This window comes from Salvelinus alpinus, chromosome 15 (genome assembly GCF_045679555.1).
Source record: "Salvelinus alpinus chromosome 15, SLU_Salpinus.1, whole genome shotgun sequence".
Taxonomy (NCBI): Eukaryota; Metazoa; Chordata; class Actinopteri; order Salmoniformes; family Salmonidae; genus Salvelinus; species Salvelinus alpinus.
Genome location: NC_092100.1, coordinates 56,774,847 through 56,790,556, shown reverse-complemented (window position 1 = coordinate 56,790,556; position 15,710 = coordinate 56,774,847). Strand labels below are relative to the sequence as shown.

The 15,710-nt window shown below is 42.0% G+C and overlaps 1 protein-coding gene across 1 annotated transcript in view; it reads right to left on the bottom strand.

Moving 5' to 3' along the window:
- Positions 1–12,300, bottom strand: part of LOC139540397 (tyrosine-protein phosphatase non-receptor type 9-like) — a 46,844-nt gene extending 34,544 nt beyond the window's left edge. Inside the window, exon 1 of the mRNA XM_071344192.1 lies at positions 11,914–12,300. Coding sequence (XP_071200293.1) covers positions 11,914–11,946 — 33 coding nt within the window. The 5' untranslated portion in view covers positions 11,947–12,300. The remainder of the gene's footprint in view (positions 1–11,913) is intronic.
- Between the last annotated feature and the right edge of the window lie 3,410 nt (positions 12,301–15,710).

The following is a 15,710-nucleotide window of genomic DNA, read 5'->3' as shown; positions in this document are numbered from 1 at the left end:
TCCACCACACCTTAATTTGTTCTAGCCCCACCTCAAATGAATAGCAGGTGAATCGCATGCTTAAGTTCAAGGTCAGAATAGGAAGAGAAAAGTGCATAAAAAGCGAATTACGTTCTATTTACTTACGCTTAACTCAGGTTGGAATCGGGGCCTTCGTGCCTTGTTGCAAACAGGATGCATGTTTTGGAAATATTTTTTTTCTGTACAGACTTCCTTCTTTTCCCTCTGTCAATTAGGTTAGTATTGTGGAATAACTACAATGTTGTTGATCCATCCTCAGTTCTCCTATCACAGCCATTAAACAAACTGTTTTAATGTCACCATTGGCCTAGTGGTGAAATCCCCTCCGGCAACTGAGTTAGGAAAAAGCCAGTATCTTTGTAGTGACTGGGTGTATTGTTACATCATCCAAAGTGTAATTATATGCTTTATATACACACACCATGCTTTTTAAATTCACCCCTCTACCAGCAGGTGCCCTTCTTCGCGAGGCATTGGAAAACCTCACTGGTCTTTGTGGTTGAATCTGTGTATGACATTCACTGCTCGACTGAGGGACCTTACAGATAAATTGTATGTGTGGGGTACAGAGATGAAGTAGTCATCTAAAAATCAAGTTAAACACTATTATTGCACAAAGAGTGAGTCCATGCAACTTATGCGACTTGTTCAGTAAATTTGTAGTCCGAAACGTATATATAGTGGCAAGAAAAATTACATGAATCGAGGAATTACCTGGATTTCTGCATGAAAAATTGGCCATAAAATGTGATCTGATCTTCATCTAAGTCACAAAAATAGACAAACAGTCTGCTTAAACTAACACACTAACAATTATACATTTTCATGTCTTTATTGAACACACCGTGTAAACATTCACAGTGTAGGGTGGAAAAAGAATGTGAACCCTTGGATTTAACCACTGGTTGGCCCTCCTTTGGCAGCAATAAACTCAACCAAACGTTTTCTGTAGTTACGGATTAGACCTGTACAACAGTCAGGAGGAATTTTGGACCATTAATGTTTACAAAACTGTTTCAGTTCAGCAATATTCTTAGGATGTCTGGTGTGAACCGCATTCAAGGTCATGCCACAGCATTTTAAGTTGGGTTGAGGTCAGGACTGACTGGTCCACTCCAGAAGGTGTATTTTCTTCTGTTGAAGCCATTCTGTTGTTGATTTACTTCTGTGTTTTGGGTCGTTGTCCTGTTACATCACCAAACTTCTGTTGAGCTTCAATTGGCGGACAGGTAGCCTAACATTCTCATGCAAAATGTCTTGATAAACTTGGGAATTCATTTTCCCGTCGATGATAGCAAACTGTCCAGGCCCTGTGGCAGCAAAGCAGCCGCAAACCATGATGCTCCCTCCACCAGACTTTACAGTTGGGATGAGGTTTTGATGTAGGTGTTTCTCCACACATAGTTCCTTCCAAACAACTCCACTGTAGTTTCATCTGTCCACAGAATATTTTACGGCAGCGGCTTCTTCCGTGGTGTACTCCCATGAACACAATTCTTGTTTAGTGTTTTACGAATCGTAGACTCGTCAACAAAGATGTTAGCATGTCCCGGAGATTTCTGTAAGTCTTTAGCTGACACTAGGATTCTTCTTAACCTCATTGAGCATTCCGCGCTGTGCTCTTGCGGTCATCTTTGCAGGATGGCCACTCCTAGGGAGAACAGCAACGGTGCTAAACTTTCTCCATTTATAGACAGTGTGTCTTACCGTGGACCGATGAACATCAAGGCTTTTAGAGATACTTTTGTAACGCTTTCCAGCTTTATGCAAGTCAACAATTCTTAATCTTAGGTCTTCTGAGATCTCTTTTGTTCGAGGCATGGTTCACATCAGGTAATGCTTCTTGTGAATATCAAACTCAAAACTTTCATATAGGGCAGCGCAGCTCTAACCAACATCTCCAATCTCATTGATTGGAGTCAAGGTTAGCAAACTCCTGACTCCAATTAGCTTTTGGAAAATTCATTAACCTAGGGGTTCACATACTTTTTCCAACCTACACTGTGAATGTTTAAATTATGTATTCAATATAGACAAGAAAAGTACAATAATTTGTGTGTTATTAGTTAAGCACACTGTTTGTCTATTGGTGTGACTAAGATGAAGATCAGATCACATTTTATGACTAATTTATACAGAAATCCAGGTCATTCCAAAGGGATCACATACATATTCTTGCCACTGTAGTCTTGCCAAAAAGGGGTTGAATACTTGACTCAAGACATTTCAGCTTTTCATTTGAAATTCATTTGTAAAAATGTCAAAACACATTATTCCACTTTGTGTAGGCTAGTGAAAAAAATATTTTAAATTCAGGCTGTAACAACAAATTGTGGAAAAAGTAAAGGGGTGTGAATACTTTCTGAAAGCACTGTATATCACATTAAGACTTGGCCCTGATTGCAAAAAATATATGGCCATTTATATTTAGTGGGAGTGTGACTCCATTACAAGGTGACCTTGACCTGCGACAAAAATAGTGTCAAAAGGCTCAGGAAGAATTCAAATCCCAAAATACTTTTTTGTACATGTACATTTTCATTCTTTCTGGCGGTGACACTTTGGTTGATATGATGTCACGTGCTAGCTTGATCTCACTGGGTCAAATTTAGCTGAAAATTCCCTTGCTTCCGAGAGAGTGAAAAACATGAAACCCCAAAGCTAGCTAATTAATGCCTACACAGCCATTAAACAGTTCCACGAGATCAAAAGATTAATGCAGGTAACCATTAAATTATCCTGCAGAGCGCCATCTAAACCAATTCTAAGGATAATGGTTTGCAACTTAGGCTACTCCATCAAAACTGGTCACCAGTTTACAAGATGAAGCAGAAAATTACATGTAGCCCATGCCGTTACAATTATTTGTCTCACACTGTAAAATGTTTTTTTTTTAAATCCAAATGCAATCTTACTGTGGAAAACCACTTAAACCTTGTACTTATCCCAGAAACATGATTCGAATTAGATCGAATATTTTGGCACACTAGCTCTCTTAAGATATGCGACTCCTCTAAAGAGTTCATCTAAAGAGTTCCATTTCAAAGCAATGTGGTGTTGAGAAGACTCATATCACCCAGAAGACTGACCTGTTCATTCAATTAAAACCCCAAAGCTAGGACACGATGTGATGCAAGTATTGCACACAACAAAGAAGTGCAGAGCAATGGCCAGAATTGCATAGTACAGATATAGGCTATGAAACGAGCGCAAGGTTCTAGTCTAATGTCGTTGAAAATGTTTTAAATTATTGGCTCTTAAAACATCAGCATCTTCATTCTACATTGTCTAGGAAAGTTAAAAAATAGATTACGTTGACAGCATAAGACATACAGGCCAGAATCTAAAAGAAACAAGCCAGGCCTTATAGTCTTGCTAAATGTTTGAGCTGATAAGTATAACAATGTTAAGGGTGATTCATACGTAACGTGATCATGATTATTGCTGATCCACTTCTCTCGACATTAGCCACATGTGGAAAGTGCCATCCTATCATGTTCAGTTCAGTCAGTCCCACTTGGCACGAGTTGATACTAAACAGGAAGTGTCATGTTGCATTCTTTCTATCCCCCACTTTTTCTTCCTGTGATGGTTCCTGGTAGACAACTACCTGCCCCTCCCCCAACACACACAAATTAACCCCACAATGGCAGTATCACTCCAGTCCAGTCGAAATGCTTTCAACAGCTGCCTGAAAGTGAAGATCCACCATACTAGCACAGTCCCCCAGAGGCCCCCTGCTACAACCGGACACAGCCAAGTTGAGGCGCTAATAACCCAGCCTACAAGCCTCCAGCCCTCCACCATGGCTGGGCCTGCAGAGGAAATTAAGTGCCCAGATAAGAGTCTCTACACACCTCACGCCGCTGATGGACGTGAGTGCGCATGGGCGGAGTCAGATGTTTTTTAGCACCACGCACTTTTGTCCTATTCATCAGTGTGTTCCACCCAGAGAGGAAGTCCGCCTTGGGTAGTGTATATCCGCTAAGGGGCTTGGGGTTCCCGAGTAGCTTACCAAGCAAGAGGGTCTGAAGCGCTTGATTGTAGCTAGTGACGACATTTTAAGTTCCGGATCCGGTGTGTTATATGCCCTTTGTTTACAAATACTAGCTAGCTACATGTATGGATAGTATGGTGTTCTATGCTTTTTGATGCTACTTAAGGATTTAACTAGCTACAGAAGCAAACACATCTCTACAATTTGGAAGAGCTTGAAATGCTCTTACTACCCTAAAACGAGGGAGAAAATTACATTTGTCCACTGAAAACTACATGAGAGGACAATGGAGAAGAGAGGTCTCTTGTCCAACCTATGTGAAGCATTGTCGAGGAAAGACATTTTCAATACTTTTGGACGTTGGCTGCCAGATTTGACGACTTGCTTCACAGTAGCTTGCCCCTCACATCTCGCATGAGACAACACAGGATTTTGTTGCTTATTCCTCAGCAGCAAAATGGGCTGGAATCGAACTTTGAACTTCCGATCTGGTGTAATGCCAGTTACAAGCAAACGTGTCTTTTTGAATTGCAATTGCTGTAAAATGGGCAGAAATTTGAGGGCCAATGGAATGATCAGTTTTGTGCAGGAGCTGTCGGAAAACATATTTGGATATGAGCTCCGGTAAACTCGGGCAATCGGGTACTACAATGGCTTTTTCTCAATGGTCCTGATGGCAGTCTGCAACGCAAGGTACCGCTTCGCCATGATCGACGTGGGCGCATTTGGTCAGGAGGGAGATGCGGGAATCTTCTTGCGAGGCAAGTTCAGCTCCCAACTCATTGCAGGCCAGTTGCCGCTACCTAAGTGCTTGCCGGAGACCCAGACACCGAGACAATATATCTTCATGTGAGACGAGGCATTCCCTCGGAGGGTAATCATGATGCGACCATATCCAGGAAAGATACATTTTAGCGTGTTACTATACATGTGCATACGAATTCTGTAGTTGCCATGGCGCCCTAGTAGCAGCCTAAGCCGAGAAATATGTACATATCTTTTTTTTTTTTTTTTTTTTAAATCAGCTTTTTTGTTTTCGATAACATTGAGTTTTATTGTATATTTATGGTGGCTTTGACCCACAGATCTGTAGATGAACTGGCAGGTCAACTCTTTTTGGCTTGGCTAGCTGGCAATACATTTTTCTTTTAAATGATGCATCTGCACACTGTACCAGCTTTATTGTTTCACCTGGCTGCTGGTTCCTGATATTTTTAAAACACCAATTGAAGAGTCACATGAAGCTTGAGAGGAATGGGAGATGCAGTAGAAATGCAGTGCTTAGGCAGAGGGCTCGTAGTGAGAACGACTAGCTACTACTCTGAACTGTGGGTGGTGAGCTTTCTGTCACCCAGAGCTGCTGAGGCATCACCCAAGTGGGTGATACAAAGAGTGAAGGAGGTGAGGTCCAGAAGCTACATGACTGGCTGGTTCCCAGAGTAGCCCTCTACATGATCATCACCAGATGCTTCATTAACCATCTCTAAGACCACCTTCTTCTGATCATGAACTGTCCCTCTCCATCTTTGGAGGATGTATGCATTCAAAGACTTGGCCTCTATTGGTGGAACTAACTATAGCTAGGCTAATCATGATAATGTATTGCTCGTTTGACTTTTGAAGCGCGTTGTGATTGCCATGTTATACATATGTGAAAATTATACCAATATAGAACTTATACTGAACAAAAATCTAAGCGCAACTTGTAACAATTTCAATGATTTTACTGAGTTACAGCTCATAAGGAAGTGAGTCAATTGAGATAAGTTCATTAGGCCTAATCTATGGATTTCACAACTGGGCAGGGTCACAGACATGGGTGGGCATAGGCCCATCCACTGGGGAGCCAGGCCCAGCCAATCAGAATGAGATTTTTCCCAACATAAGGGCTTTATTACAGACACAAATACTCATCAGCTGTCCGGGTGACTGGACTCAGACTATTCCGCAGGTGAAGAAGCCAGATGTGGAGGTCCTGGGCTGGTGTGGTTACACGTGGTCTGCAGTTGTGAGGCTGGTTGGAAGTACTGCCAAATTCTCTAAAATGACTGAGGCAGTTTACAGTAGAGAAATTAACATTAAATTCTCTGTCAACAGCTCTGGTGGACATTTCTGCAGTCAGCATGTCAATTGCACATTCCCTCAACACCTGAGACATCTGTGGCATTGTGTTGTGTGACAAACCTGCACATTTGAGAGTGGCCTTTTATTGTCCCCAGCACAAAGTGCACCTGTGTAGTGATCATGCCGTTAAATAATTTTCTTTATATGTCACACCTGTCACGTGGACAGATTATCTTGACAAATGTGTGCACATAATTTGAGAGCCATACATCTGTGTGGATATGGAACACTTCTGGGATCTTTCAGCTCATGAAATATGGGACCAACACTTTACATGTTGCGTTTATATTTTTGTTGAGTATACATGCTAGGGATGTGACAAATGTAAAAAAAATATATATAATAATCTTAACATTTTAACTGATTTCATCAAATGACATGAATTCATATATGGTCCTGTGTATGACTGCTAGGGGGCAGTGCAGTTAAATCTACCGCAGTCCTGGCTACCTACCAGATGGCACTCAACTTAGCAACGATGGTATGAATGCAGTTTTAGGCTCTCTGTTGTGTGCCTCTCCTCCATGTTCTCAGTACGTGGGTCTTCTCATCAATGTAATATATCGATGATGTCGCTCTTGCTGCTGGTGAGTCTCTGATCCACCTCTACGCAGACGACACAATTCTGTATACTTCTGGCGCTTCTTTGTTCTTTCTTTGCGCACACTGTGTTAACAACCCTCCAGACGAGCTTCAATGCCATACAACTCTCCTTCCGTGGCCTCCAATTGCTCTTAAACACAAGTAAAACTAAATGCATGCTCTTCAACTGATCGCTGCCTGCACCTGCCCGCCCGTCCAACATCACTACTCTGGACGGTTCTGACTTAGAATATGTGGACAACTACAAATACCTAGGTGTCTGGTTAAACTGTAAACTCTCCTTCCAGACTCACAAACATCTCCAATCCAAAGTTAAATCTAGAATTGGCTTCCTATTTCGCAACAAAGCATCCTTCACTCGTGCTGCCAAACATACCCTTGTAAAACTGACCATCCTACCGATCCTCGACTTCGGCGATGTCATTTACAAAATAGCCTCCAATACCCTACTCAATAAATTGGATGCAGTCTATCACAGTGCCATCCGTTTTGTCACCAAAGCCCCATATACTACCCACCACTGCGACCTGTACGCTCTCGTTGGCTGGCCCTCGCTTCATACTCAGATCCTGCTAGGTAAAGTCCCTCCTTATCTCAGCTCGCTGGTCACCATAGCAGCACCCACCTGTAGCACGCGCTCCAGCAGGTATATCTCTCTGGTCACCCCCAAAACCAATTCTTCCTTTGGCCGCCTCTCCTTCCAGTTCTCTGCTGGCAATGACTGGAATGAACTACAAAAATCTCTGAAACTGGAAACACTTATCTCCCTCGCTAGCTTTAAGCACCAGCTGTCAGAGCAGCTCACAGATTACTGCACCTGTACATAGCCCATCTATAATTTAGCGCAAACAACTACCTCTCCCCCTACTGTATTTATTTATTTAGCTCCTTTGCACCCCATTATGTCTCTCTACTTTGCACATTCTTCCACTGCAAATCTATCATTCCAGTGTTTTACTTGCTATATTGTATTTACTTTGCCACCATGGCCTTTTTTTGCCTTTACCTCCCTTATCTCACCTCATTTGCTCACATTGTATATAGACTAATTTTTCTACTGTAACTGTCTTGTTGTATGTGTCGAACTGCTTTGCTTTATCTTGGCCAGGTCGCAATTGTAAATGAGAACTTGTTCTCAACTTGCCTACCTGGTTAAATAAAGGTGAAATAAAATAAATAAATAAAAATGTGATGGCTTGTTGGAGTGATGTTCATAGACGTCCCAACAATCTGTACAGAGCTTGCGCTTTGTACTTGCAGAGCAAGGTTTGGTTTTTTGATGGCATCTTGTAGTCTGGTTCTAGATATGCCCTTATGGTATTGAAGCAGACATCCTCTACCATTGACAATGGCTGCATATCAACTGCAATCTTTTCTGTAATCAGCACTGGGATTCTCACTCCGTCCCTTATCGCACTGATGCCAGCAAAGGGTTGGGAATCACGGTGCCTCCCTTTCAGCATTGCACCTGTACCGCCACTGTAGCTCAAATCCACCTTGCAAAGTTTGCATTTCATCACCTTCTCATTTAACTTCTCAAAAAGTATTGCCATACAGAACTTCGCTGCAGTTGCTTCCCTGTCTCTCACTGTGCCATTTTTCCAACTGTACACAACAATGACGTGCGGAGCGCTTTATATACATGGCAAATCAACATTGTTGAGTTAGGTATTTGTTTAAAAATATATATATATATATTTAAGGGGGCAGATCAGCTTTAATATTGCAGATAGATTGTGGCTTCCATCAATGTAATTGTCTGCATCCCCAATATATATTTTGCGTAAATATACAGTACCAGTCAAAAGTTTGGACACACCTACTCATTCAAGGGTGTTTCTTTATTTTTACTATTTTCTACATTGTAGAATAATAGTGAAGACATCAAAACTATGAAATAACACATATGGAATCATGTAGTAACCAAAAAGTTAAACAATTCAAAATAAATGGTATATTTGATATGCTTCAAAGTAGTCACCCTTTGCCTTGACAGCTTTGCACACTCTTGGCATTCTCTCAACAAGCTTCATGAGGTAGTCACCTGGAATGCATTTCAATTAACAGGTGTGCCTTGTTAAAAAAGGTCATTTGTTGAATTTCTTTCCTTGTTAATGGGTTTGAGCCAATCAGTTGTGTTGTGACAAGGTAGAGGTGTTATACAGAAGACAGCCCTATTTGGTAAAAGACCAAGTCCATATTATGGCAAGAACAGCTCAAATAAGCAAAGAGAAATGACAGTCCATCATTACTTTAAGACATGAAGGTCAGTCAATCCGGTTTCTTCAAGTGCAGTCACAAAAACCATAATGTGCTATGATGAAACTGGCTCTCATGAGGACTGCCACAGAAGATAAGTTCATTGGAGATTCTGGAGGCGAAAGAAACTGTACTAGCCCTTGACCTGTTTAGGAGAGGTGCTAACTAACGGAGTAGAGCCAGTTTGCGCTGTTCTGTGAAGGGAGTAGTACACAGCGTTGTACGAGATCTTCAGTTTCTTGGCAATTTCTCGCATTGAATAGCCTTCATTTCACAGAACAAGAATAGACTGACGGGTTTCAGAAGTACTTTGTTTCAGGACATTTTGAGCCTGTAATCACACCGACAAATGCTGATGCTTCAGATACTAAACCTGTCTAAAGGCCAGATTTATTGCTTCTTAAATCAGAACAGTTTTCAGCTGTGGAAACAATTGCAAAAGGGTTTTCTAACGATCAATCAGCCTTTTAAAATGATCAACTTGGATTAGCTAACACAACGTACCATTGGAACACAGGAGTGATGGTTGCTGATAATTGTCCTCTGTACACCTATATAGATATTCCATAAAAATCTGCCGTTTCCAGCTACAATAGTAATTTACAACATTAACAATGTCTACACTGTATTTCTGATCAATTTTATGTTATTTTAATGGACAAAAAATCTTTCCAAAACAAGGACATTTCTAAGTGACCCCAAACGTTTGAACGGTAGTGTATGTAAATAAGTTTCTTTTTTTTCTTTTTTTATACATTTGCACACATTTCTAAAAACCTGTTTTTTGCTTTGTCATTATGGGCCATTGTGTGTAGATTGAGTTTTTTTTATTTATTTAATCCATTTTAGAATAAGGTTGTAACACAACAAAATGTGGAAAAAGTCAAGGGATCTGAATACTTTCCGAATGCACTGTAGGTGTCTGTCTGACGACGTTTCACGTAAACACGAAGCCAAGTCAGTTGTCGGACAATTTACGGGACACACCGACAGCAGCAGCCACACTCATCTCTTTCAGATTGCAAACATATCCGTCCCAAATTTTTCTCCACTTTTTTTTGATATCGGTGATATCTACCTAGCTGTTATCTTTTGTGTTATTGTCCAAATACAACCTGCATCGAAGGATTGTAGATGTATAATTGCACGTAGCAAATATTGAAATAAAAGCACAAAAAAAGCTTGCAAGTAGATTAGCAGTAGCATTAAAGTAGAAACACATCCATTGCTTCCATGTTTATACCAGAAGGGATGATGTAGACACAAGGTGGGATTTACGTTGCAAAACTCACTCAATACTGCCCCTCAAGTCTTCGCAAGGAATGATACGGTGCACCTCAATTTTCAGGTATCACAAAAAGTATGTTGAATGCCGGAGCGTATTACCCCTTTTGTGAAGTAAAACGAACCTTCCGTCTCCATAGTGTATAAAAATCAGCCCTAAGACTCACTGCCTGCTGTCCAGATGAGCCATGGGGAAAGGGTATTAGGGCCTGGAAAGTGTAAAGACCATCATTACCACCAGGCTGGAAAAACCAGTCAGGGAGACAGAGAGAGAATAAACAAGCTGATCTCTCTCAAACTCATGTGAAAGAGGTACTACTCTTCACCCTCCTAGCAATAGATTATTATATAATATCCGTTTCCTGCCTTTTAGGACGTGGTTGGAAAAACACAAGAGGCAGTGAGAGCAGCTTGGCATGTGATTAACGACTGTACTAGCCCTTGATCATGACTCAGTTCCATTACATTACACACAAGAGTCATTGGATGAAGGCATCTTCTGTAAGGGGGTTAAGAGCCCCCCTACACTCAATCTGAACACGTCTCACTTGTGGTATTGTTTCGGGAAGCATAAGAACCTTATCTTTCATATCAGCGAGAAGTAATATTCAAAAAAACAAAAAGGCTAAATTAATACACACCTTGATTGGGTATAATCAGAGGAGGCTGCTGAGGGGAGAACGGCTCATAATGGCTGGAACGGCGCGAATGGAATGACCTGATAACGTTCCACTAATTCTGCTCCAGCCATTACCACAAGCCTGTTCCGACAACCTCAAATGGTAGGGTTAGTGTTCCCACACGGCCATATATCCATGTTACAGCGCTTGTTTACAGAAAACAGACTTAAGCTATCCAGTGTACGCCAAACAGCTGTGTGTAAGCATAGCTGTATGGATCTGTGCAAAGACGCTACACTGTATTTTTTTATTTGAAGGATTATTTCTAGCTGATGAAAGATATGGGCCAAATGTTTCGAAAGCCGTATCGCAAGCAATGATTATTGACGTTTTAAACATAAAAACAGCGTCGGGATTGTAGTTCCCTTCAGAGAGTATGGGCAAAGCTAATGGCTGAAAACTGTAGGGTGAAGGCAGAATGCCGCCTAGAGTTTGAGAGCTACATCTGTACTAGCCATATTGTTGTTTGTGTGGTATGTAAAGGGAGATGTGTGGGCTAAGTAAGTGCATCAATGCAAATGGAAAAATCATAGCTTTTTAGATTCTTGCCCTAATACTGATCTATAATTCTATATCATTTGATAGACACTTGGTCTACATTCGCGGAAATTATTAAATCAAATTACCATTGCATGGTGTGTTTTTCATAAGTCAAAACATTACATCTGATCATTTTTAATTATTTACATAAACAAATCATCAATGTAATATTTTGACATTTCATGTTAGAAGTATCTTCAAGGTAGGCTACAATGTTGACAATGTAGATGGATACAATGTTTGTGTTCGTTAAGCCTGTCTGTGACGATGATTTCGCAACAATTTATCTATTTAAAGAGCATATAACTTGCAGTGGTGGAGGCTGACTACAATGCAACAACTTGACACATATCATGCATTCTTACTACGGAATGAACAAATATTTAGCAATCTATTCAAAATTACCTGTTCTTCCTCCGCTGACAAACTGGCTGCCATTCTTCACTCGTTCTTGAGATTTTGACACCTTAATCCTTCAATTTGGTCGCCTTTCTCCTTTTCGTAAAGGTAAACCGGTATCGTGTTTGCTAGGTTACTGGTATTTTACCAAACTTAAATTTGTCTCGTATATAAATGGAAAGCTTTATACTGTTTCTTCGTTTGACTGCCCTGTTTTAGTAGTCGAATCAGAAATTATTTGTAATCTTCAATCAAAATACTCATGCATGAGAGAAAATCGCTGATGTGTCAAATCTTATCGAGAGCTGAAGAAAAGAGTCCTCAACAGCTTGCCGTTTCTCTGTGACGAATCGCTGCTGATAGAATTAACCGATTTGTCCAGTAAAGCCACCCACCTTTTCTTTAGAATCAAGACTAAAGGCATTCCTGTTATCTGGTTTGCAATCATTTAACTCCGTGTATGCTTGACGAGACCTGTGTGAAGCTACCCACAATAAGGTTTGGCCACAATAGTGGCGTTTGCGGTTGGCCTTCAAAATAATAGTCCCCCATTGAAACTGATCTAAACTGATACAAATGGTGTTTCTATTTAACTTAAAAATAAATACAATAATGAATTAATTTGACAATAAACAGTAAAACATGTCAAATCCAACTGTGGATGTATGACTGCATAATTGCATTGGGGTAATACATACAGTATATGCACTGTACAGCCTTGGTGTCTGTAAATACACTGAACAAAAATATAAATGCAACATGTAAAGTGTTGGTCACATGTTTCATGAGCTGAAATAAAAGATCCCAGAAAGGGTCCATACGCACAGAAATATTTTTTCTCTCAAATTTTGTGCACAAATTTGTTTACATCCCTCTTAGTGAGCATTTCTCATTTGCCAAGATAATCCATCCACCTGACAGGTGTGGCATATCAAGAAGCTGATTAAACAGCATGAGCATTACATAGGTGCACCTCGTGCTGATGATCTTTTTTTTTTAGGCCACTTTAAAATGTGCAGTTTTGTCACACAACACAATGCCACAGATGTCTCAAGTTTTGAGGGAGTGTGCAATTGGCATGCTGACTGTAGGAATGTCCACCAGAGCTGTTGACAGAGAATTGAATGCTGATGAAACTGGGGGTTTGCACAACCAAAGAATTTCTGCACAAACTGTCAGAAACTGTCCCAGGGAAACTCATCTGTGTGCTTGTCGTCCTCACCAGGGTCTTGACGTGACTGCAGGTCAGACTGCAGACCTGACTGCAGACTGCAGACCTGACTGGCTTCCAGTTGAAGCTCGCATCCGCTACAAGACCATGGTGCTTGCCTACGGAGCTGTGAGGGGAACGGCACCTCCGTACCTTCAGGCTCTGATCAGGCCCTACACCCAAACAAGGGCACTGCGTTCATCCACCTCTGGCCTGCTCGCCTCCCTACCTCTGAGGAAGTACAATTCCCGCTCAGCCCAGTCAAAACTGTTCGCTGCTCTGGCACCCCAATGGTGGAACAAACTCCCTCACAACGCCAGGTCAGCGGAGTCAATCACCACCTTCCGGAGACACCTGAAACCCCACCTCTTTAAGGAATACCTAGGATAGGATAAAGTAATCCTTCTAACCCCCCCCCCCCCCTTAAAAGAGTTAGATGCACTATTGTAAAGTGGGTTTCCACTGGATATCATAAGGTGAATGCACCAATTTGTAAGTCGCTCTGGATAAGAGCGTCTGCTAAATGACTTAAATGTAAATGTAATGCAGTTCGGTGTTGTAACCGAATTCAGTGGGCAAATGCTCACCTTCGAGGCCACTGGCATGCTGGAGAAGTGTGCTCTTGATGGATGAATCCCGGTTTCAACTATACCAGGCAGATGGCAGACAGCGTGTATGGCGTTGTGTGGGCGAGCGGTTTGCTGATGTCAATGTTGTGAACAGAGTGCCCCATGGTGGCAATAGGGTCATGGTATAGGCAGGCATAAGCTACGGACAATGAACACAATTGCATTTTATCGATGACAATTTGAATGCACAAGATCCCTTCCCTGAGGCCCATTGTCGTGCCATTCATCCGCCGCCATCACCTCATGTTTCAGCATGATAATGCATGGCCCCATATCGTAAGGATCTGTACACAATTCCTGGAAGCTGAAAATGTCCCAGTTCTTCAATGGCCTGAATACTCAGACATGTCACCCATTTAGCATTTTTGGGATGCTCTGGATCGATGTGTACGACAGCATGTTCCAGTTCCTACCAAAATATCCATCAACTTCACACAGAGAATTCCTAGAAAGGCCACAATCAACAACGGTCGACCTACAATCTAAACTAGATGCCCTCAATCTCACACAAATTATCATGGAATTTACCAGATACAACACCAAATCCGTAAACACGGGCACCCTCATAGATATCATCCTGACCAACCTGCCCTCTAAATACACCTCTGCTGTCTTCAACCAGGATCTCAGCGATCACTGCCTCATTGCCTGCGTCCGTAATGGGTCTGCGGTCAAACCACCCCTCATCACTGTCAAAAGCTCCCTAAAACACTTCAGCGAGCAGGCCTTTTTAATCGACCTGTCCCGGGTATCCTGGAAGGATATTGACCTCATTCCGTCAGTAGAGGATGCCTGGTTATTTTTTTAAAGTGCTTTCCTCACCATCTTAAATAAGCATGCCACATTCCAAAAAAATTGAACCAGGAACAGATATAGCCCTTGTTTCACTCCAGACCTGACTGCCCTTGACCAGCACAAAAACATCCTGTGGCGTACTGCATTAGCATCAACTAGCCCCCACGATATGCAACTTTTCAGGCAATTCAGGAACCTATGTATGGAGGCAGTTAGGAAAGCAAAGGCTAGCTTTTTCAAACAGAAATTTGCATCCTGTAGCACAAACTCCAAAAAGTTCTGGGACACTGTAAAGTCCATGGAGAATAAGAGCACCTCATCCCAGCTGCCCACTGCACTGAGGCTAGGAAACACTGTTACCACCGATAAATCCACCATAATTGAACATTTCAATAAGCATTTTTCTACGGCTGGCCATGCTTTCCACCTAGCTACCCCTACCAGGGCAACAGCTCTGCACCCCCCACAGCAACTTGCCCAAGCCTCCCCCACTTCTCCTTCACCCAAATCCAGATAGCAGATGTTCTGAAAGAGCTGCAAAACCTGGACCCCTACAAATCAGCTGGGCTAGACAATCTGGACCCTCTCTTCTTAAAATTATCTGCCGCAATTGTTGCAACCCCTATTACTAGACTGTTCATACTCTCTTTCGTATCATCTGAGATCCCCAAACATTGGAAAGATGCCTCGGTCATCACCCTCTTCAAAGGGGGAGACTCTCTAGACCCAAACTTTTACAGACCTATATCTATCCTACCCTGCCTTTCTAAGGTCTTCAAAAGCCAAGTTAACAAACAGATAACCGACCATTTCGGATCCCACCGTACCTTCTCCGCTATGCAATCTGGTTTCCGAGCTGGTCATGGGTGCACCTCAGCCACGCTCAAGGTCCTAAACGATATCATAACCGCCATTGATAAAAGACAATACTGTGCAGCCGTATTCATCGACCTGGCCAAGGCTTTCGACTCTGTCAATCACCATATTCTTATCGGAAGACTCAATAGCCTTGATTTCTCAAATGACTGCCTCGCCTGGTTGACCAACTACTTCTCAGACAGAGTTCAGTGTGTCAAATCGGAGGGACTGTTGTCCGGACCTGTAGCAGTCTCTTGGGGGTGGCACGGGGTTCAATTCTTGGGCCGACTCTTTTCTCTGTATACATCAAT